This window comes from Anneissia japonica, unplaced genomic scaffold, assembly GCF_011630105.1.
Source record: "Anneissia japonica isolate Jap-2015-1 unplaced genomic scaffold, ASM1163010v1 scaffold1511_len2985839_cov193, whole genome shotgun sequence".
Taxonomy (NCBI): Eukaryota; Metazoa; Echinodermata; class Crinoidea; order Comatulida; family Comatulidae; genus Anneissia; species Anneissia japonica.
The window spans coordinates 1425640-1451883 of NW_022685291.1; the positions used below are offsets into that span (position 1 = coordinate 1425640).

The 26244-nt window shown below is 31.8% G+C and overlaps 1 protein-coding gene across 1 annotated transcript in view; it reads left to right on the top strand.

The window, feature by feature from the left end:
* The window catches only part of LOC117110377 (son of sevenless homolog 1-like), a 57028-nt gene that overhangs the window by 10491 nt on the left and 20293 nt on the right, over nucleotides 1-26244 (top strand). The window contains exons 2-8 of the mRNA XM_033253077.1: nucleotides 5404-5661; nucleotides 10836-10919; nucleotides 12644-12724; nucleotides 17415-17612; nucleotides 18065-18208; nucleotides 18780-18890; nucleotides 22021-22119. Coding sequence (XP_033108968.1) covers nucleotides 5404-5661; nucleotides 10836-10919; nucleotides 12644-12724; nucleotides 17415-17612; nucleotides 18065-18208; nucleotides 18780-18890; nucleotides 22021-22119 — 975 coding nt within the window. The remainder of the gene's footprint in view (nucleotides 1-5403; nucleotides 5662-10835; nucleotides 10920-12643; nucleotides 12725-17414; nucleotides 17613-18064; nucleotides 18209-18779; nucleotides 18891-22020; nucleotides 22120-26244) is intronic.

Genomic DNA, 26244 nt, shown 5'->3' on the forward strand with positions numbered 1-26244 from the left:
ATAAAATGGCCAACAGTTTGGATTTCAAGTTTGATCTCCAGGAATTAAAAAATTAAAAAGATAAATATTGCAACCAGTGAACCTTCAAGTCCAGGGTTTCCACAACAACCCTGGTGCAATGAATATTCATAAGTTCTTATAGCCCCTGGGAATTGACATAGTCATGCTAAGTGTTTATTAATGGTAATCTACATATTGTATTATATATAGACTATAGTGTTTGACTAACCTTGAAACACTGTTTTTGTACTTCTTGTGTCACTATCCTCCAAAAATTGTCACAGAACGTCTTTTTGCATGCAACTCAATTTTAATATGCATGCTCACGTTAATATATATATTGAAATTTTGTATGCGTGTCTGCTAAATGCGAAGCTATAAAAGCATATTTCAGTACCCTAGAGTGAAGGCAGCACAGGTGCTGACAAATGTAAAAGTAGATCATATTGGTTACTGATGCCTTGGTAGATCTGCTCATGAGCTTCCCTGCAATCCTTGTTTTAAGTTGCAACCAATGAGAGGTCAGTAGAAGACCTACTTTCTATATAATTATGGACGAATGAAAGAACAAGAGCATGAAATTTATTATAAGCTAGGCTCTACTATCCATGTGCACAGTTTTTTAGTCAAGTGTGATTGTAGATTGCAGCGATTCATGTCTTTATCATTGTGTAGGCTCTCTCCAGGTACCTGCAGGTCATGTGCCTAGGCTACTTCAGCATGTACCTGTAGTCCAAGTGTGATATTATATGAGATATTATACCTATTGCTTAGTTATTCTATTATACTGTATACAGTACATGTGGTGTTGTGGCAAAATGGCGTACTGTACAATACTAATGATGATGTTAGAAGCGCTGGCATTATGTGTTAAATAATGTACATGTAACATTATTATGTCACAGTAAATCCCAGTACAGTAGGTAACCAAAGTGCTATGGAATTATTTTGTAAAATGCTTAACTACAGTAGTAGGATTATTAAAAAAGTTCATGTCATTACCTGTATCACCTAGAATTTTTTCAGCAGAAAGCACTTTATTTGGCATTAAATAAAACAAATATAGGGTTAATAATTTGATAGAGAATTCTATTTCATATTGGTAAACAACTATATTATTAATTTATTTTAATTGAGGCTTTAATTTAATTTTCCACCCTAAATTGACATAAAATTCAATGTTCATTTTACATTTTTTAAGTATTATTTATTAATAAATGGTTTATTAATTTCCACATACATGGTAGGTTTATTAAATCTGAAGGAATGACTTAAAATTAATGCTTTTTGTATTCAAAAAATAAAAAGAGAATGATTATAATTATGGTTATAAATACTACAATATATTTTAATATTCTTCCAAATGCAAAGAAATTTTCTATTGTGATAACAATAGGTAAAAGCACTTTGTCTAGTGTAAGCACACCGTTAATATTGGTTCTCTTTTACGTCAGCAAATTTGAACATGTTATGTAAACCATTCCTTTGTTCCTCTTCAGCTAAAGATGATTAAAAAACAGTATAGATCACAGTTTATATATTTCTCACAATCTTTAAGAAAATATCCAATGCAATCTTTCCTTCTACAGTTAATTCACATGGTGATGGTTATATCTGTAGTATAAAACAGTTGATTTTGCACAATAGAACCTGCTTCATATTCGATAGCGCAATCAGCCATCTTAAAAACAGCCTTGAAATTATGCAAATTAGCAGCTGGATATTCATGAGAACGTTCCAGGCCAGCCAGCCAGCTATCTCGTCAGTCTTCCCGGGGCAGTGTTGTTAATGCTCTCTCAGTCTAGAGTTTGGTGATGAGCTAGCAAAAAATTAGTGGAGGAGGAGAGTCTTTGTTCATTCTGACCTTTGACCCTCATGATGTTTGCAGGCATTGTTTTGTGGGTATAGGCTAACACAAAAGACGCTTGATCAATTACTCAGCCGTAAGCATAGGAAAATACACCACAGTCACATTCATTCCAGCTGGCCTGGGGTATCGCCATTGCTAATATTCATCTTCGTAAGTATACAGTAAGTAGTATTAGAAGAATACATTTCTAACAAGGTATTATTTATTTTGATCATTACTTTTAACCCCTGACCTGTTTGTGTATTAGTCTAAAATGCTCACGATGTGGTAGATGGTTCACATACATTTAGATGTTAGGTTTATGACCTTGTAGGATAGTCGCCATTATACGCTAGCAGACGACAGAGCTAATCACAACGTATCGCAACAAATTAATTCATGATTCTATGTGAATATTAGGTATAAGGTTAGTTGCATTTGTCTTATCTGTATTCAATAATGAAGATGCAGTCTAGAAGTAGTTACATTTTCCCATCATCTTTGAAATAAAAACAAGAAAAATACATTTTTTTTGCCATGATTTGGCAGCCATATTGGATTTTTTCTTCTTTATCCAAGCTGCAGTGTAGGTGTACTATGTGCAGTTGCTACTATTAAACTTGGGTTTTGAACATTATTTAACGTGCATATCAACTAGATATACATGCATTTTTGCTTTGCTCTCATTTCCTTTGTTTCTGTGAGGCATATTGATTATTTTCAATCTGATCTTTTTGTTCTGAATGCCTCAGCTGTTCTCAAATTCTCAGTATTCTCCTTCAAAAATTGTGTATAAATCATATGATAGCCTTTTGTAGGAAATTATTTAATAGAAGTAGAGTTTTTTGTCTTGTATAGTTATATTGTGTTTTCAATAAGGATCACCAGGAATTCAGTTTAATAATTAATTTGACACTAAAAATAGTAGTAGTATCTTTGTTGTAATTTGGCATGGTACAGCAGTTAAGGCTAATCTGAATGACTGTGGTAGATTCATATAGTTCACATCACATCATCAATATTTTACAAAACAGATAAAATTCGCAAAGGGCAGGACAGATAACGACAAAAGATGATGTACAGTAAGGATGGCCCATGAAAGTTTCTTTAACAAGTAAAACTTATTTCAATTGGGATCTTACTTAAAGGCAATTATAAACATGAAAGTACGATTAAATATGGTAAAAATTTAAATATTTTAAATATATATATATATATATATATAAAACACTAAAATACAGACTAAAATGCCTCAAAACAATTTATGTCATAGAAGTGTGAAAAAAACAAAAAATCTTGCTAAACATTAAAAGTGGGGAAAAACATTCAGCATGAAGAGGGACTGATAACAGTAACATGGATTCCATTATACAATAACAACAACATGCAATTTCGATAATAAAAATATTGATGGAATAAAGACAATAAAAAGGCGGTAAAAATTCTAGTAAATATAAAAACTTAATACTAAATACATTCAACAAAATTGTTCACGGGAGTGTAAAAAATAAAAAATAAAAATAAACATTGAAAAGGGGAAAGGAATTGCAAGAAGTGTTTACCACATTGCTTGAGTCTTTTGGCAAGACATTGTATTAGTTGGTGTTTTTGCAGTCAGTATTAACAACTAGTAGAAGAACATGAATGACGAGAGGAAGAATACTCCAGATGGAGCAGGGGAGGTTGCACGTGTATGCTTGTCCCAGTCCCATACAGTACTATATGCCCACTACTGTAACATTATTATTTTCCACTTTAGTATTTACTTATTTCAGATACATTTATAATTGATTGGTTAAAGTAACATCAGTTTGTGTCAGTTGTAATTTGTCATTATTGTTTTTAATTACAATAAAATAGTTACAAAGTCTTATATTTGTTCAGTTCCATTTTATTCACCAATAAAGTCCTCTGTATGATAATTACTTTTAGCAAAATCCTCTCATCAGATTGTGGCCACTTACATAATGTATTACATGTATATATAATTTTCAGTTGATCAAACTTCTGACATGTAAAGAAATAATAACATAGTGCACAATCCACCTCAAAAGAAAGAGTATGCTACCAGCAATTATTCCATAATAATATTTTAAAAAGGCTGCTTTGAAAGCAATTTGCTGTAAAACAAGTTCACAAAAATATCCAGAATTGAATCAGTGTCGCTCTCTCTATGTGGCCATTGTACAGTTCAGTGTATTCTGGAATAATTTGCAGTGCTAATTCTTAGATTTACGTTTTTTTTAAACTTGTATGTTACATAAATGTTACTGTAGATTAAATATTTTTTTAAGATTGAAAGTTCAGTTGATATATCATACTTGAAAGGCAACCAGGAAATTCAGATATTTATTTCCCAGGTCAGTAATTCTGAAATTTGTAAAAATATACTAGGACAGTCTAATAATAGGTCTGATTACAAAAATATTTACTTTGGTATAAGAAGAGCTATTGCAGTACTTCAGTCTCTTTTAATTTTTTTCTGTTAATGCTCTTTAAATTCTTTGTATATTTTATCCGCTTTTTTTTTGGACTAAGTCCTATTCAGTAAAGGACATCAGCATGAATGTGTGCATGACATGTATGTGTGTAATATTTTTCTAGTTAAACATTATCTAATACTATTTAATCTTTGCATAGATTCTTAAATGCGTATTGAATTTTAAGGATTTTTGTATAAAGTATTTGTGATTTTTTAAAACTCTTTTTGTTAACTAATTTAGAGTGAGAAATTTAATTTCAATAGATTTTTCTCAAAAAATTCAGTATGAAATTCTTTTTTATATCTTTATAACTAATGCAGGGTACTTAAAATATGGACCAAGAATCTGTGATTACAGAATTTGGCCCACACTCATGGAAAAAATAATACAACAAACAAACAAATAAATAAATAAATAATTGATTGTGATTGTAGGTAGTTTTAATTATCACAAAATAATGTTAAACTGTATCATTCAGGATTCATGGCTCACTGCACCTTATACAAAAAACATTGACGGACGAATCTGTAACTAGCTGTTTAAAGCATACAGTAGAATTCCCTTTTGCAACACTTAGTAATTCTTAAATGTCAAACCCCACTCAATGGTGCAGTGACAGGAGGCAAATGACATTCAGTTTGTGTCTGCACATTATGCTTTGCACTATGCATTTTGAAGAGCAGCATAAAACCTACATTAATATAGTAGATGAAATCAACTACTGTAGTGTCTGAATGAGTATGCTTGTGAGCGAGTACATCCTTATGTGGGTGAGTGTATCTGAATTTGATATGTATGTGGGAAAATGCATACATGATGCATTCAAAATGTATTATGTATATTTCTGAGGGCGGATTGTAATTGTATGTATGATTAATTTGTAAGGTCTAAACAAATAACCTCATTGTTTATGCATATTTTCTTTATTTCTTTTCAATAATATTCACAATATTCAATTATATAATCATTTTAATACATATTTTTTGTGGGCCGTAAACTAATAAATTGCATATTTCAAAGACATTTTACGTTTGGTTTTTGCTAACATGTATTTTTAAAATTTTATTACAGGTCCAGAAGCAAGTTCATCAATCTTTGGATATAACAAATGATGCGTTAAAATATGTAGAGTCTTTAGTCATCAAATTACTGACAATACTTCTGGCTAATGAGCCACACAATGTACTGGAAGTAAATGAACAGATCCAGAAGACTTTTCCAAACCCTATTGATAAATGGGCAATAGAGGAAGCATCCATAGCTATTGAAAAGGGAAAGAAGAAATCTAATGTTTTAGCACCCCTTGATAGGACACACACACAACTAAAGGTAATACATTGTTGTTGAATAAATTGATGTACTTATTAATGTGGAGTATCAAGTCTTAAATATGTTTGGTTATGACAAGTACTGTATGTTGATGGATACCTGGTAAGTGATTTTATAATTTCATTAAATGGTCATCGTTGCAGTAAAATATTTGCTTGACCAGCAAGTGCAGTGGCATCACTCAGGCTTTTAATCCACCGTGTTGGACCGCCTCCTGTCATCCTTGAATATTCAAACCAAAAGTATTTAAAAGAATGATTTCTTTAGCCATGTTCTAAAGTGCCTCAGAACAAAATTCTGGAAAACACCTAGTTTCTACAGCTGGCGCCAACTGGTTGAAAGTATTTTAGAACCAAGCCTCTGCTCCAACTTGAATTGTTTGTAATAAGATCCAGATGATTAATTAGTTAATAACTGTGGGAAAATTTCCCCCTTTTCCTTAGTTTTTAAATATTAAAAATGCTATGTCTTATTCCCATTCCCAAGTTTTTTGGCTTTAAATGATAGTACAGTAATTGTTCCCAATGCTATGCTGAGTCAACTTTGTGAATACTTACCTGGATAAACCGACTAATTGTCTATTCTTTCTCACACGAAAAACTCGAAAAATAATAGAACATTGATTTTTGTAATTTTCTAGCAATCTTTAAGGCTTTATAATGAAGGAAGGAAGGAGGAAAAAAAGCATTTAGAAATTAGTTTATGGGTGTGTTGTAACCTTTATGTCATAATAAAACTTATTATAGGTCAATTTGAACTTTTGTCATTTTAAATTGCATTCTGGGTAATTAATGTGTCATGTGTACACTATCAAATTGATATCCACTAGACAGCTACAGTACTTGGTAATCTGATCACCAACCCATAGCAGAACCGTTTTGATCTCATTTTCAGTAGAAACATGCCCTATGTATAGTTTGAGTAAATCAGGAAGAGGCAAATGTACAGGAGATGGCGTCTTGCCCAAGAACACAGCAATGCGGCGAACATCATTCTGGGTCATAACAATCAATTTGGAACACATAGTTTGATATCATCCACTAAACGCAGTACTTGGTAATCTGATTACCAGTCCATAGGAGAGCCGTTCCAGTAGAAACTAGTCCTATGTAGGCCTATAGCTTGAGTAAATCAGTAAGGGACAAGTGTACAGGAGATAGTGTGTGATGAACATCCTTCTGGATCACGGCAATCCATTTGGAACACATTATTTTCAAAGTGATAAAAAAGTTGACTGGTAAAATTTTAAGTGGGATAGTGGTCAATAATAAATAAATCTTGAGCATGCAGTACATTGACATGGCAAATCAAACTCAGTAACCTGTTGTGCAGTTCAAATGCGTACTATTTACTTCTCATGAACCATTAGTTCATGTTTTTCTTTCTTGTACATTGTTTGTCCTTTTCTTTTTTGTTGGGATTACTTGCATAATAATTTTGAGGCAGTGGCACCGTGTGCATCTCACTTTTTTAAGAAGGGCTGTATTTAAATATTCAATTTTTTCGTGTGATGTTTTTAAAAGAATCGCCAACACTATTGCATCACCTTGTCATAACCTTGCCTGCCTACTTCCATAATGTAAAAAAGATTTTGAAAACATGTCATTTATTTTGGTAACTATGTGCATACAATTGGTTTTCAGGTTGAATTATGAAAAACCTGATCTACAGTAGTAGGTGGTATTGGTCTGATATTTAGTCCCTCTTCAAACTTTTTTATTTGTTTGGGCTAATATCCCACTTCGTATATTGTTTATTTTTTCTAGAATTATTGTTGACTTTAGGTCATAAGTTACTAAATATATGTAGTAGATACACTACAAATTGATAAGACCGCCAGTTGGAAAGCTGGATTTTCCCAGACACCTCATCAGAATCTGCAGTAAAATTGATGTCATAGTTATATAGGGGGCAGCAAACATAATCAGTGTAGGTATTTTTGTTGGGTTTTTGTAGCTACTCCCACTGTGGGAGCTGAAGACGCTTAGTTATCATCTCACTTGTAAGTTGTGAGGCAATTATGGGATACCAATTACATTATAAGCTAAAGATAGTGATTAACAGTCTCCCAAAAAACTATGTCAAACAGTAGACATGTTCCCACTGGGAGCCTATTTTCAAGGGAAAGGTGAAGGAAAAACTATCAATTACTATGCAGCTTACTTTTTTGTTGGTGTCTTGGTTTTATTATATAAACCATTTTGAATGGTCATAATGAAAAAAATGTAATGTAAATAAATGTATTAATATGATCCTGATGGTCTGATGATGTATGACAATTATTATCATCAATTAAATTAATTCTGAAAGAGTTGATAAAGTAAATAGTAAAATTTTTATTTTTTAATTGACACCTATTGACACCTAGAGGAAGCACATTAAGGATTTGTTCTAGTGTATAACTGCCAGTGTTAGCGCATACACCCACCATTGGACTAATTACTAAAGGATTTCCCTGTTGATCACAATATTTAATCTGAGATATAAACATAAGAATGAAAATTATAAAAAAAAACCTTATTTTATTCAACTTTGTCCTCATATTGTTAAACAGACATACTGGTACTGGTATAATCCTACCAACCTTGGAGAGATTTGGAAGGTAATTTATACAATATTTTAAATAAAAGCAGGGATGTAGTTATGGTGGGCAGGGTCACCCAGCCTTGAAGTTTTCCACCCAGTCTAAAGCTAATTTCATGGCCCTCCACCCACTTATCCATCCTTAAATCCACTCTTATTATTTAGAGTTTTTTACTGTTATCACCCACCCACCCTTAAAATGCCTATCACCCACTCTTAGATTTCTACAACTCCTCTGTAAAAATAATATTTAATATTTAATAAATAAGATAAATTTTGGCTTAGATTATATATCAACCCAACCCCATGCTAAAACAATTAGGAAATTCACATGAAAATTGAACTGACAGAGACAGAAATTATAGAGGGCATCCTGTATTCATAATTTAGACTGTGATTCATCTCTACTCATGATGTCAACAGTTTAATTTAATGCCTGTAATTGTGAATCTTATTGCAATATTTCACTATTTAGGTAAACATTGTAAAAGAATATATTATTTCTTTTGATGCAATAGGTTTTGTGTTAGTATGAGGTCTAGGCTAGGCCTCTTTGTGTGAATTTGTTGGTATCTGAGTATAAACTTATTCCTAGTTTCGTTGTTCAAGAGGAGTGTTTATACCTTTGTCAATGCTCTTGGTTTTGAAAAAAATATTGGAATGAATGCCTATTTTGAAACTGAATTTAAGTGATATGATGATCATGATAATAATGATAATAATAATAATAATAATAAAAATTATAAAGCTGTCATGGAACTTGTCACATGCATCTTGTGTATAAAGTAATTGGAAGTAGAAAGCACTTCATAGGCAACACAGTGCTGTAGTTAGTAAAATATTCTCACCTTTTCTAGCTTCATGAAGCTTTAAAAATGTTGAAAAAGACAGGGAAACCTCATGTGTGCAGTTACTGAGCTTCAGCTGTAGCAGAAGCATGTAACAGTATTATTACATAGCCTGTACAAGAATTGTATGTCAATATGAGATTTTATAATTTGATTCATCTACTGTAGATATTAACTATGAGTCACAGCCTTAGCTTGGTTTTGATCTAATTCTCAAACACTGTGATAGTTATCTCATGTATTATTTATATTATCAAAACATTTTTGCAAGAACTTGCTATTCATCTGTCATTGTGTTTTTAGGAAAAGGAATTAAGGAATGCCATTTTACATAATAAACAGAAACTAACTCAAATTAAATGTACCTATAATCACAGAAATAGTAAGCTAAAAAACATTAGAACATGCTTTGTGATTTCTGATGTTCCAAACATAACTGCCTCTAACATAAATATATTTAAAAGATAAATAAACAACCAACTAATAAAGAAATAAAAGTAATGTAAGAAAAAAAAATAAATATTGAATGTATTTCAACTAGCAGCTTTTCTTTCATAGAGTTACGTTTTAGCATTTTAATATTTTTGAAATAAAAATGTCTACATGTAACTTTTTCTTTAAGAGTAGTTTTAGTATTTTTTTTTGTATTGTTCTATTATTTCTAAATGAAACCAGTATTTAGTTTTTGATTGGTGTAATGTAAATATATTTGTATTTTACTTTCACTTTTATATAACTTTAGTATATTTTTATAAAAGGTACTGTAGTAAGCTAATTAAGTTATTAATTACTTTTTTATTCATTTTAGAAATGTGCATACTTTTATTTATGTTAAGTCTAAACGGCCTTGTGAAAAACACAATTTTTGTGAATCAAGTTTTTCCGTTCGAAAGTAAAGTTATTATTTTTATTATTATTGTAATAATTAGAAAGCATGATTCCAGTAACATTTCTCAATTATGAACCTCCCAATTATAAACTCTATTTTACGAATGTAATTTGTGGTAATGACATCATTACAAACAGTTTTTTCTCATTTATAAAAATAAACAAAAAACACATAAAATTGTTTTTAAAAAGTCAATATATAAAATTTTATCAATCACCGAAGAAAAAATAAAATAAATCAACATAAAACTTCCTTTTTAAGCAAGAAATATCAACTGTTTTCAAACGAGGTATATTCCAGAGCCCTGCATGACAACTGTACAGTAGTAGATTGTAGGAACGGAGAACCTTACTATTGTTCAGTCAAGACGCTATTCCAAAGGATAAAAACTAGTGTGGTAAAGTAATTCATGATTGTTATGAAGGGAATAATAACACTTGTTTTTATTATTAATGATATGTATTTATTCGGAAATCATTTATAAAAATGAATGCATAACAATGAATACAGGTATTTTATTTTTGTACAATATTTATTATTTTGTTGTAGAAAATAGTGAAATCGAAATATAAATTTGCTCCCATGGCAAGGCTTAGGCCTACAGTACCTAGTCCTGTTTACTATGTAACCGTAGCCTTAGGCCTCTCTCTCCACTGAGATGCTACGGAATTTTGAAATCCATGATTAGAATTTTCTCAATTGAGAACTTTGTTCGGATGGAGGGGAGCATAATTGATGTTACTGATACTTATGTTGGGGGAGGGCTTGCCACAAACTGATTACCTCAGATAGACCATCCTCAATATTGAATTCATTATGTTGTGTACAATAAAAATATTTTTGTTTTGTTTCAGGAAACACTTGGATACAAAATAGATCAACAAGTGACTTTGTATATAATTGCAATTTTAGAATACATAGCAGCTGATATCCTAAAGGTATGTTAAATGATTATAATATTGAGTGCCATAAGTTGTTTTCTATCATGCTTTATGAATATTTAATATTTTAATGACATAGGCATTGTTTTGAAATTGTTTCATATATCAGACTGGATTTTTACTTGAAGCAGTAAAGTTCACAGAAACTAAGTGGTAATGGTAGGATATTTGTTGAGCGCCTTCCACAATAAAATTGTCTCAAGGCGCTGACAGTATACAGACCCAAAGTCAGAATGGAAAATGAAAATTGGCGAAAACCAAACTGCGAACACAAAAAATACCTCATTCTCAATGAAACCAAATAGTCTGTAATTACCTAAAATAATTCATGTCAAAAATGAAAAGCCTAAGTAATAATTCATAGAAATATATTTGAAATTGTAAACACCTCTTAATAATAATGCCAGGCTTGAGATTGGTCTGAAAAGCATCGAGTCAAATGCCAAATGTGAGGGACTTTGTAGGTCTGCATTTAATATTGATATAAGAACAATATCAAATCTAAATTCTTTGTTTGAGCATTATGCACAGAAGATTGCTACCAGACAAAGAGAACGTTTAGGTCTTTATGTGTGCCATTTTGCCTTTCACAAATTTCATTTGACCTTTGCTGTGTACGATTCCGAATTATTTTCCAGCTGTAGACCGTCCATCTGCAATGTAGAAGTTAGCACTAGCCGCCAGGTAATACATAGTGATACCATTTCATGGAATCCGGCTCAAATTTGTCCACTAGGAATGCTGCTAGTACATGCTGTAAGCATGGTGTTCAGTCCAAAAAAAAGGCAGTTTTAATAGATATGGTGCATTGCATTGCTCTTAAAAAACAACAGCAAGTCCTTTTTGAAAAGATGAAAAAGACCAAAACAGCAAAAAAAAACAAAAAAAAAAAAACTAGGGACAATTACTTGATTTTTAAATATATAACTAAAAATTAGAAATTGTTTTTATCAGATTTTTAATTAACAGATTGAAAAGTGATTTTTTCTACAACCCTACCAAGTTAATATAATGGGCTCCTACTTGGTTAAAAAAAATTATATTAACAATAAAAGATGACCCTAGGCTTGTATTTTTTCAGCAGTTTACTCACGTTTTTAAGGTTGGTTTGGCTCTGTCAGAATAGGAGTGGACACTGGGTTCTGCAGCTGCTAGGTAGAGCCCAGTGGTGGGGTATGGGATGCCTAGCAGTGGTTTTGAAACAATTCATCATTTGAAAAACTAGGCTGTATAGTAAAGTTTTCCCTTAAAATAAGCAAGATTGTGTATAAGCCTTTCTAGACTTAAGGCACATGGTATTGAGATTGGTCCTTTGTTTGGGATACTCCTTTTTGTCCTACATCTCTGTCCTTAGAAGGTTAAGCAACTGCGAAATAACTATGCCGGTATCTACAGTATGCTAAAGTTTATGTATTCTAGATCTTTACTGTTATCCACTTCTGTAAATGATGGTCTCCACCTTATGAAACATATTACTTCCAACCTTTGCTATAATGGGTGGTGTGATGGCATGTTCAAATACTGGTTTGTATGTGTTGGCTTTTGACTATTGGTAGTTTTTTAAGAGTCTCGTCATGTTTGCGGTGCACTAAGACATTCATTATTTTCTCACAGATGTCTTTCACCGTAAAAAATGTCAAAAATTTATTGACTTTTATAGAATTTAGCAAAAAACTTCCATTTTCTATTTCTAGCGAATTTTGTTACTTATTCTCTTTTAGCTTACTGGAAATTATGTGAAGAACATTAGACGTCTGGATATCACAGACCAAGATGTTAAAGTTGCCATGTATGCAGATAAGGTAAAGTTTAACACATACTCCTTCCTTTTGTGATTGTATTCATACAGTATATACAATAGAATTGCAATTACAGTATAAGGATAATCATAGTAATCATTATCATTGAAAGTATTTATATGTATTGAAATAAGCAAAATCAAATACAATTGTTTTGTGATATCATTAGTAGTTATATGCTATAAATTATGTACGTGATAAAATAAAAACCACCCAATAAAATCTTCCAATTTTCAGGCTTAAAAGTAACGTGTAACCTTGATTCAGTGACAGAATATGCCACTTGCTTTACACTTTCCACTTTAAAAAGTTTTAAAAAGCATTTAACAAAAATTTGGATTTACCAGGAGAAGCTATTTTATAGTATTGTATGCAAATTAATTGATTACTGAGACCAGAGAAAGTACAGTATTTTATGCACACCAAGAACGTAGCTACTGCTTTGACAGGCTAAAATTTTATAACATAACCATATTATATTTTGCTTTTAAAGTTTTCCTTTGAATATTAGATTAAAGAACTTGTCGAAGGCATGCATTGGCGATAGAACTTTTATAATAATCAAAGAATAGTCACCTTTATTGGTCAGAAAAGATGGATAAAATTATATGATAACTTCATTAGGTCTTGCTGTGAGGCCAAGCTAGACCTACGTGTATCTAAGTTCATTCTTTGAAATATGGCTGGGCCTCTGTGATTCATGGAATTCCTTAATTCCAGGCATAATATTGAATTTGAAGTGACTTTCTTCATGTTCTAATTGACCTGTTCTACGAATGTCATTTGTTTTAAATTACCACTTGTCAAGAAACAAAGCTTTGGGCAAGCATTTACCCAGGCGCACATCATAGTGTGTAACTGTATAAAATTTATTAGTCTAGAATTCTTGAAGTGCATGATACCTAGAGATTTGTTTGACTTTTAGGACACAAACTTAGTGCAAACATTGCACTAAGGAAAAATTAGTGCACGGTTTTGGATAGGGTAATAATGTAATTAATACTATGGATGAAGACGATTGACTTATAATAATAAACATTCATCCAAATGAAATTATACCATCCAAACATATTTTAGAATTCTGTTCATCTCAAATTTAAATATTAAAGAATCTATGACATACCTGGTACTGAACTGTCAACAATAGGTGTTCCAAGTTGGGGAGAAGCCACGAAGATGATTGGTAGAATGAGCTTTCTTAATACATCATCACTTGTATTTTGTTGCACATGAGATGGCCAGCTGACTTCAACGAAAAGTTAAACCATTAAACAAATGTGCATTTGCAGATGATTACAGTAGTGGTGGGATTCTTTTTGTTATTACAATAATAGTAAAGATTTAAAAACAAGTTGTTCTTGAAATTACTGTACTGTTTAAACTATATTAGGTTTATAAATAAAAGTATTTTAATATACAAACATGAAATAGACTGCATTTTATGGATGGCAGGCTATTAATGCCATGTCAATATGTACAGTATTATTTCAGTACAAACATATCCTCAATATTAATTTTTATATTAACCATTTAATTAGAAAGTATATCAGATGATGACGTAAATAGAATAGATACAGTAGATATATACAAAACAAGTTGTTTTAACAAGTGAGCGCCTCCAGTTTTCTGATGTCAATTTGTGATGGGATGAACAGCTTGGTGATCTGTCTCTCTTGATGAAAGACAAGGGTTTTGGAGTCGAACTTGTCTACGTCAGAAAGCAAAGAGGAACTAGACAATTAAGTGTGTCAGGAAGTGATATTAGGAGAGGCATACTGGAACGTTGTGTCAAGTTCTCTAGTCTCAGGTACTGCCATGTTGTCCAAGTTTCAAGTTGCTTATAGGACATGTAAAAGTTGAAGAATGGAGGACGAACGGGGAACAACTTGTAAGAAACTGTGTTCTCATGCAAGGCCTGGTCCAGTAGACTACATCCAGCCAGTAATTACATTTGATGTGGATGTTACACTTCGTTGGGTTAATGGAGGCTGGGTTGCATATTCAAATGTTGAGGTTTGTTGCCATACTTGTATTATTGGCTCAAAATAATGTTTAGTGTTAATCTAATTTTGTCAATTAGTGCATATTTTATTGCAGTTTTTCTTTGTTTCTTTCTGTAAAAAAGTACTTTCAGAGTTGTAATTTTGTTAAAATCTGTGGTTGGCCTGGTCATTTCAGCACATTCATAAATTAATGTAATGAACCTCTCCCAGAAAGTACAAAAATGTGTCAGTATGAAGATTAAGACTGTGTATTCATCTTGGCTGCTGATTTTTTTTCAATTATGATTTTTTTTATATAAAGTCATGTAAAATCATTAAAAACTATAAAAATGCAATTTTTAATAGTATATACGCAAAAAAATGTGTTGTATGTGATATTAAACAAACTTGATTACATTCAATTACTTTTAAATACTTAAAAAATCAATTTGGAAAAACCTTTGCAATAATTTATTATAAATAATTTTGCAACATAACCAAAAATCATTTTTTGACCTTGTAATCCAAATGCAAATTACATAAAAAAAATTAAAGAAATTAATATTAACAAATATGAATTGTTTGTACATGCAGGAACCATCACCTTTAATGTGCTTTTGTAGGAACATACATAGAAACATAAGTAGAGATTAACAGATATAGATTATTATTTTTTATGTTATTTTTAAATGTTTATAAATGCTGTTTTTAGCCAGAAAATATAAGGAAATTAAGTTAGTCATATTTTTAGTACAACAATTTGCAAATTTACAATCTTTTTCTAGCTTTTTTTTTTTTTTTTTTTTTTTTTATCAGAGTGGCAGATTGAGAATGTGGGGCAGCAGGCCTGGGCCCCTTAAATTTGTCGAAATTATTTTTTAAATGGAGAAAGAAAGAAAATTATGTTAAAATTTAATCTGAGAATACCATTTCCAGCCATCTAGGTGTGTCATAATCATAATCTTTGAATAGTATTTTCAATATCTTACTGTTTTCTTTTTTTTGTCACTGATTACAAAGGCAATAAGCTGACATTTAAAGAGAAATTTTCATTGACTTATTTTCTTATGAAAAGATTCCAAAATTTAAATTTAGTAAATACAAATCATGCCTGGCCAGTGGAATCGGGGGATTTGAAAGATCCCCTTCCCACATGGAACCGAGAGATGCACTTAAATAGCACTATTTGGTACTCCTAGACTAGTTTTTGTTTTATTTTTGTGTCCAGTCAAATTTTCTCAATTTTTCTAATTCAAATTTCATGATGAAGAAATTGCCTTAAAAATTAAAATCTATTAGTTTCTCCCTTAATTGAAATTCTCCCTGAAACAACCACCTCCTTCCCCCATACACATAGTGAGTTCCATTCAGTTCTCAAATGATCCCCATCTCCACTCCCACTAACACCGTCCCCCCCACCCGCAACCATTACTTCATCCTCCCCATTTTGCAAAAGGTTCAACCATTATGGTAAGTGCAGTGTAACGCTAGGAATGAATTATAAGGGGGGCAGGGGTAGGGTGATTTGTTTTGTAGATGTTGGAAATGTACTCTCCTATTCTGCGGTGCATTGAATGGCAATATTTATAATAGATCATTATTGCTTTATCTACCAGTAATTATGGGTTGAAATGAGCATCTTTATAACATGAAACGTTACGCAAATAATTATATTTTATTTATCATGACCCAATTTACTATGGTAGCATTCATAAGGCCCATTTACACTGGTGAGAAAGAATCGTTCCTAAAACAGCTTTTTTGTGGCAGTAGAAAAAAGGCCTCATGAAAAGAGTACTTTGGCACGGAGTCAATACTAGGCCCGTTCTTTGTGCCAAAGAAATACTGTTCATGGCCATAGTTGTTTATAGCTTCGACCAAATAGTGGTCTGAATTTGAACTAGAGGTCAACAAAGGTCAACTTTTTGTGAAACTATTGACATGGAAAATTAAATAAGACAAATTTATTTCATGTCGCTGTTGTCATCAAGTATATGTGGGTGGAGAATATGGAAAGAGGTGGGAGATTGTTTTTCAGGGGTAGACGGGATACACAATAAAAGAAAATCATGAGGAATGGATTAAAAGAAGTCCAAAGCAAGCTTATAGAAAATGCTAACTTTCATTCTGTGTGATGATGATGATGATGTCATGGCAAGCACCTGGACACCCATCAAGAACTTTTTCTTCTATAGATGGCGGAATTTCAAATTGAGATGCATCAGTGTCCTATGAAACTTGATTCGCAATCAATTATAAGAACAATGGTTCCTTCACCATTTTTAGTAGAATCAGGCCTGTAGCATGCAGGATTGGATATGGATGCAACATGAACCTGAGCAGGTTTCTTATGGTTTTTCATTGCCTTTTCCCAAGTTCAATATCTAATAAATAATGATCATATTGAAAATTTTCAATTTTACATTTTTCATACTTACTGATGACATCATTTCATTTTTTTTACCTTCAGAATTTACTTAGAATAGAAACAGAATGTATAATCACATAATTCTAAATTTACCTGGCAATACTAGAAAAGTTTCAATGTAATTGTAATTATATTTTAGAACATTTACAGAAAAAAAGCTCAACCTTGAGTCAGCAAATGTACGGTGTAGCAGGGCTTGGATATTTGTCATTGTTCTGCCGTAACATGCCCTGTAATCACTCCATTTTACTATTAATAATTATTACAATATTTGCTTTTGTAGGTTTTGATGGATATGTTTCATCATGATGAAGAACTCTCTGTATCTACTTTGGATGATGAAACGCCAGTGCGGTGTGAAACTTATGATGAAATTGTAAAAGAATTGGTGCTTGAAGAAACGCAATATATCCGAGACCTAAACCTTATAATTAAGGTGTTTCGGGGCTTTATCAGCAAGCAGTCAAAAGTGGCTAAAGAGGTTTGTAATCTGTGAATGTTCTTTTTTGTTGGGTTTTCCGAAATTTAATGCAAAACTATCTACCTATAATTTTTGTGGTATTTTTTACCATTTGGATTAATTATTTAGATAGTATTATAATATTGATCAAATAACTTCATTTACCTTTAAGTGATAATATTGAATTTCATTTGTTAAGCCAAAAATATGGTTATTTCTCACTAGTAGCTTTAAGTCCAACTGAATGACATTGACATGTAGCCAATGCCTTGGTCATTGATGATGTAATTGTGACAAGTGCATTCTACGATGTTGCGCTGCAGAACATCCACCTGGTCCCTCTCATAGATGTGGGACATTTCGTACACTCCTTCGTCTCTGATCATGGTGTTATTGTTGCACCTAATATCTTTTATTTCCCTATTCTCGTCGATCCTTGTCAATTATTCATTGCCATGATCTTGACTTTTCAGGAAGTGGAAGCGATCTTCGCAAACATTCTTGATGTTCATGAGTGTTCTATGACGTTGCTGGGATACCTAGAAGATGCTTTGGAAATGGTGGATGAGAATAATCCAAATCCTTCCATTGGTGACTGTTTTGAAGAACTAGCTGAGGTAATGCGCATTGCTTATTGAGTGCACTCTATAGACTGAAATTTGTATGAAATAGTACTTATTTTTTATGGTAAACAAGGAGCTACCAATGAAGATGGATAATTATTATGTAACGAGGAAAAAAAACTTTCATCGTTACAAAATGTTACATGTTATCTCTTTTAAAATGCGAGTCATCTTCTTCAATCTTATAAAGTTATTACATGGGAATAGAGTTGCCTCCTCTACCAGTGGTAGCACTGGAGGAGGGGTTGGGTCAAAGTACTTATCGCCATAAGACATGCCAAGTGCCCTACCTCCCTCCCACATTAGCCCCAACTTGTCAGACCAATGTTAAGGAAATTTTTTTTTTTCTTAAAAAAATATTTAGATATGCTACATCACAAAATCCCTCAGAACAACTTAAAGTGACTCAAATTTGTCCATTTTTTCTAGGCACCATTGGGTTTAGCTCTTTGGGTCCCCACCAGGGTTTTTTCCCTCTTGACCCTACTAGTCTTTGCTGATAAATGCCAGACCTTATTGAACAGCTATGGTAAATATGTCATATTTGAATATTTTGCTCTTACAGGCTGCAGAGTTTGAAGTCTACTCATCATATGCTCGTGATATTATGAGCAAAGAGTGTAGGGAGACTTTAAGTCGGTTGCTTGCAAAACCACACATGTTAATGTACTTTGAAGTGAGTATATATGTACCTCAAATTTATTTGAAAAGGAGATTATTGTGCCCAATTTTTTTTTTCGTGAATTAATGAGGACCATTGTAATAATCTTTGGTGAATGAAATCTGTACTAATTTCTAATATATTTTATATATAAATGTAGCATCTTCTAAATAAACTGTAAACCAACCCACTGCATTGTCCAATGATTGCCCAATTTGTTTGTATGTCTGCACCGCTACCATAGCGTGAGGAAGCAGCAATACCAGCATCCATCATGCTCTTATTTTGTGCAGCCTTTTCGAATGTGTCAAAATGCTGATTTTTTTTTTTTTTTTTTTTTTTTAATATTGAAAAAATATTTTACTAATAACATTAATTTTATTATATCATTAATTTTATTGTTGTTAGTCTTTTCTTTACTTGCAATCATTTGGAATGTTGTCTGTCTGGTAGTCTCATGTAGCACTCACAAGATCTCATGTAGCACTCACAAGATCTCATGTAGCACTCACAAGAGAATGAACTTTAAAAATATAAATGATGAAGTAAAGTTTAATTGTTTTTTAAATAGTGTCCCAACTGTACATAAAGAAACACTGGCTAATGTACCAATATGAAAGAAGAACCACAAAGTTATATTCAATAATATCTAAATAAGCACCATGGACTTACTAGAGAGACAAAAAATAACATTTGACACAGTGCATATTTAAAAGTATTGCTTATTCAATATAGGCACTTATTACATCATTTATTGAATGTAATTTATTACAATATTTTTATATCCTCCTACTGGTTGATTTAATCATCGAATGATTTCAAGATTGATCTTGTTAAAAAAAAATGTCTTGCATTTATTAACACTATTGTATGTAAATAAAATGTTTGCAGGTAGTTTAATGTCTGTTTAAAACCTTTCCTTATTGTAACTGTAAAGGAAAGGCCTACTAAATGAGCATGTGGATCATTATGTCAGTTGAAACAATGCATCACTATATTTACATTTCATTTTCATTTATTTATTTGACCATATAAACATTAAAAAAGCACAAGAAGAAGAAGATACAACAAAACAATGGTCAGGTACAGCTAAAGCAAATAAATTATTATAAACTAAAACTCAAAAGCATTGGCTGTCCCTCCTACACGAGGAATGATATAAATATCATAAATAGTAAATACAAGCTTCCATGTGATAGATAAATCAAAATTTACTTTCCTTGTATGGGGGATGTTTGTATATTAAAATAGAATAATTGATAATCAAGATTTTGTTATTGTCCATAGATATTCATTTGTTAACAATATTAATTACATATAAAATTACTGATAAGATTTTAAAATATTTAACAATAAAAAGCACATGCAGTATTATAAATGCACATCAGTGATACCACAGTCTATGATGATTTAAAACTAAAGTCGTATTAAGTAAATATTGTTTGTCATGAGCTTAACAATTTTGGGGGAAAAAATCAATTCCATATTTGAATTGCATAATTTGTATGTTTCATTATATTATTCAAAGCAATTCAATTCAGAAATACATTTATTGACTAATCGTTGCCGCAATATTTCTGGCTTAAAGTGGCATTACAAGGTGATTCATGTCAAGTGAGATTTTGTAATGCAGCCCAAGAAAATATTATAAAATTTTAATTCGGATAATAAAGGTAACATTGAAACCAATAAATCTACATAAAATTCTAAACCAAGAAATAGTGTTTTTATTAGCTGATATATTCCAAATAAACCCGATAACGATCGCTAGGGATCACATGATCAGGCAGTCCGGTAACTAGCAAAGAACCATCTCACTTTTTGCGTGCAGATGACACTGTTGTAAAGTGTTGTATAGTTACAATCCACCTTCCTTCCTTTATTTCTTTACAATTTAACGTTTTACTCATATTTTCCATAAAGTTATACACTCACATGTTATAGTCATTCGTTTAGGCCTAGGCTAGACCTCGACTATGCCTACTATGTTACTATATTATTTAAAATATACAATTTAAATAGAAAAGATTAATTTTACATGGACACAGTAATTCATACTTAAACAATACATTAAGTTTAAATATAATGACGTTAACAATAATTTAAACGTGTACATAGTATCACTACTACAATAATAAGATTAATATTTTTCAACCTTATAATCAATTTTATATAGCCAGAGTTAGTTTCGACCTGGGCAAACCTTTGCTAATAGGTACACTTTCTCCATCAAAAGGCTTCTTCTATGAATGGAATGACCTGTTCGAAGCACAAACTCCTGTAGACCAAACCCAGTACCGTTACGATTTTTAATCTTGCGGGAAATCCACTCACGAACCATCTCAATTTTTGCGTGCAGATGACACTGTTGTAAAGTGTTGTATAGTTACAACACTTTACAACAGTGTTGTAAAGTGTTGTATAGTTACAACACTTTACAACAGTGTTGTAAAGTGTTGTATAGTTACAACACTGTTGTAACACTTTACAACACTGTTGTAAATTGTTGTAACTATATAACACTTTACAACAGTGTTGTAAAGTGTTGTATAGTTACAATCCACCTTTCTGCTAAGCCCTGCCCCTTAGATACTGTTGCTAATGTCTAGCAAAACAATAGCGTAAATGTACGTGAACATGTGCTGTTGTGGGACAACATGTGTTTGTAGGACATGTGCATATTCCTGACTCTCTGTCCTGATTGTTCAGTTGTAAATTTTGATTGATACTCAGGAAAGGTTCATTGAAAACAATGGAAATAACACTTTTTTATACTTTCGATGATCTTGTATTTTTTTGAAAATTATTTAAAGTGAATACATCACAGTTAGTACAGAGAATTTCCATGTATGTGCAGTGTTATTCTGTTGCAGAAACAGTGAAAACTAGGACATATTTTGTGCCTAAAGGTTGAGTTTGGCTCCCATAGCAGTGAGTTTGCCCTGCACAACCCAATGGAGGGGTAAATAGGATGTGATATATAGATATTATTCTGCTGATGACGATTGAAGCAACTCAATCAAAACGTTGAGACATTCTCAACAAAACAACAGTTCTTTTCAGAATTATCTACGTGGTGTACCGCAAGCATTTAATATATGTATTGTGATTACTATATGATAATTATTGAATGGTTATTTTGTAGACTATCAACCACGGTTTTAAGGATGCTGTAGCCTATGTACTGCCAAAACTGCTCCTAGAACCTATCTACCACTGCTATCATTACTTTGAGACATTAAAGGTAAGCTTCATATCTTAACTTACTATTACAAGCCCATTCCAATGCATGTTTTTTTTTTTTTTTTTTTTTTATGATTTCTTAAAAATTAAATTAAATTTGTACTGTGTATACTATATTCTTTCATCTTTAATGGTGTTTGGTTTAAATAGAATTTTATTTTTTTACATGTTGTACACATTGTTTTTTTGTAATTTTTCCTAGTTACTTTTTTCCTTTTCCTTTAATTAATATAAACTAGCAAATAAGCTATTCTTAAAACAAACTTTAGTTGAACTTCGAACTAGAACGTCATTTAGTCTTAGTTGTAAATTCAACTTCAATTTGTATTACTTCACAAACAACGTAGTCGAAGTTCTAACTACGACTAAATCAAGTCCTAGTTGCAGTTCAGCTGAAGACGGCTGGCAAGCAACAACTATCAAGCTAACCAATGAAAAGAGCTAATCTTAATTTTAGAGATCTGGTAACGCGGAAGAATATAACTGCCACCTTGTCTTTTAAAAAACATATTTCCTCATAATACATTAAAGACCATTATTCGCCTAACTAATATTCTATATTAATAAAATCTAACGATAGAGAATTTGAACTGTCACTGAAAATTTGCTTTCTTTGGAGAACTATTATAATTGAGGTCGAGCGAAGGCGGCGCCATTTTTTTGTTAGGGTGAAGCTACGTGACCGCAACACGAGGGGATTTCGTGCAAATCAGGAACTGTTGCATTAACTAGCAAAACATGTTAATTTCGACCACACTGGAGAAACATCAGACCTATTTATACAATCCTTTTTATTCATTTCACTATATCATAAGTTACAAAAACATGTTTTTAGTGGGGTCATTTTTTTTCGCCTGACCATAGGCTGACTAAAAAAATTGGCCTGAGGAGGTATAATTTTATTCGAGGTTTGCATGATTTAGTCGTAGTGCTAGTCGAAGTTCATTTTAAGAATACAAAATGATGTAACTTTGAAGTTTTAGCTTGAAATACGACTAAAGTTCATTTTAAAAATACCGGGGTTAGTGTGATGAACCAGAACCCATAAAATTATTATAGAAATGCTAGAGTGGTACACCAGTTCATTTGTGAAAAATAGAAGCTTTATGCTAGTTTTCCTGCAAAATGTTCATTCTAAATATATGACATCATCCTGCCCATTTTAATGAAAAAATTTCAAATTAAATTATCAAATGAAAAGTTCATAAGACTTTGTTTCAACAGTGGTGTTTTTGAGTAAATTTTTTATCATGATGTGATTTCATTGGAAATCAGACTGGTACTTTCTCCATAGTTGAAACAATTTCGAGATTTGGATTTTATAGGGAAATACAGAACAAACCAGGAGGAAATGTGTACTAACTGAAAACCATGGTTCTCACCACCCTGGGGCCACAACCAGCACTCAAAATTTCTGAGCAGAAGTGACAGGCTGCCAACCACCAGTATAATATTGGAGATTTTGTTAAATATAGAAACATAACTCAGGGGTCCCATGTTGGAACATGTCATTTCTGAGAGATCTGTTTAAACAAACTTCTTATCACATCTAAGTTTGTTTTGCTACTTATAGTGATACTAATCAACACTTTACTTCCGTGAGACAAATGATAATAAAGGGGTAATACAGTACTTAGTAAAAACTTGCAGATTTAATGAATTTGCGAGAGATGGGTTATTTTCCCGGAGAATCTTGTCCAAGTGCGTGCAGGAGGCTGTTCCGATTCCTGTGTCAATGTGGGTTGGTCCAACAACTGTGTTTGATGCAAAGTTCGGGCCTGCAGAAGCCTTTGCCAAGTGAGGATGTGGGACTCCCACTAGGTCCAGTACCCTGAGTGTCTCAGGTTACCCTGCTGGCGAGAAACCTGTGAAGCGGTATTCAAAATGAGGGGTTTTTTTTTATATACTGGTCTTATTAGGATCGATACCAGTGATAATACAGTCTTCTACTATTACATGTTATATTTTTTGTCTGTTTTGAATTGTAATTTTGAATGTTTTGTGTATGTCATTTTTAGAATTTGATGTTTTCATTATATTTTCATGTTCTTCAATGGTGCTGTAGAAAAAGAAGTGTTTTTTTTATGTGCATTGTGTGCCTTTTTATAATATAATTTTATTTTTTTATCAATTTATATTTTGTAATCTTGTATTACATCACTTGTTTATGGTATCTGTTATAGAACCCGAGTTACAGTAATAAAGTTCTGGTAGGCACATAATCATTTTATTTTATTTATTTTTATTTTTTATAAAAACATTTAAGGAGTAAGTCAGCAACAAAATAAACTGCCCTCCAAGGATTACCAAAAGTGAAATACTATTGAGGGTTCTCAAAGGCATAAAGAAAATTAAAATGTGTTGCAGAGATCTATAAATCATTAAAGTGGGGTGCTGTACTACATATGGTCCTCATATTTAAATATAACTGGCATTAAACCTTCCAATCAGGGGGATGGCTGATAACACTTGCCAATTAAAAAAAAAACACATAGCAGTGATGGAAAATAGGTGTGGTGCATAATATTTCTCTATATTTTTTATGTTTTGTTTTTACATCCAACAAGTACACTTGTCATTTACTAGATATGAGGCTAAGGGAATGGAGCTATATTTTTTGTTGTAAGAAATATGTGTTTATCATTGGGACCTGATAGTGTGGTGTGGCCTCGGGGTTAGAACTGTGCCTACAGTATACCATTATAGGACTTTGTGAGTTTTACTCTCGCCTTGTTAGCGAGAGGCTACAGGTTCCTATCAGAGACACTTTTTTCATACATATGAAAAAGGAACTTATCGTTGAATGGCTATGCTTGATACAATTATGACATGTTCCTTTTTGAGCACTGATATTATTATTTTATAAATTTGTTTATATTGTGTTTACAAGGACTATGCAGCAAAACCTAATTTAATATCTGATTGTATGACCTGTCATCAACATGTTTTTTTTTTCTTATTTAAACATTTCTTTTCATTTATTTATAAGAATAATTCTCATGTTCATAACCATTACAGATGATATCAGAAGCTGTGTAAATCTTAATTATTATAGTTTGTCTTAACATACTTGGCCAGTTCACTTTTTCCTCTCCAAAAAAAACCCACTTGGCTGATCCCTTATTAAAATTCAAATAACCATAGGTTTCGTCTATCTTAAGTTGTTTCTTTACCTAGCAAGATCTGTGACTGAAATAATACAATCCATATTGTACCATTAATTTATAATAGTCATGAATCAACTAAACAGTTTTAGCTCAAATGTGGGGGAGTATTACTAATGCAATTCTAAGAATAGGTATATTTTTAATGGACATGGGAAATTGCTTATAGGAAAAGAGACAAAATTAATAGCATTTACTGTAGGCCTATGTTGGGTGAAATTCACAAAGATTTAAAGATTTTTTCTAAATATTATATATTCCATACTCCATACTAACAATTAATATTACTGTCTGATTTGGTTTATTTAGTGTTTTGATATTATAAATGCTATTTCGTATTCTGTAGTTTTAATTTCAATGTAAAACAAACTATTTTACTTGTTCTATTAAAATATGTATTATTAGCCCAACTCTGAAAAATTGTTTTTCAATACTATATGAATGCCAGAGAGAAATTGTGCTGTATGTAAGGCTAAGCCGAAACCGATTGATGATTCCCATCTTTGACATCATTTTCATTAAAATATTGTTCCATATACGGTCATAATGTAATTTGTCTTTCTTGGAACTGGATGAGTCTAAAGAATTAAGTTTAACATTTGTAGTTAAATGCTATGCAAATGGTAGATAATTTCTTGTCATTTTATTGTTTAAGATCTTGTTTATTATTGTTATAATATTATTGTTATTTATTATTTCATTGTTGTCATGAATATTATTGTAATGATGTTCTAGCATTGATTGATGGGTCTCCTCCCTACTAATATATCCCTTCCTCAGTATGCCAAAATAAATTAAATTTTGAAACAACTAGTGCTTTTTATTTATTTATTTATTTTATTTTTTTGGAGTTGTCATCATTGTTATTAATGATAATTATCATTTTTTTAAATGACAATTGATAATACATTAGAGGCATGTTTTCATTATTGTTGTTTTTGTTATTCCTAGTATATTTTTAT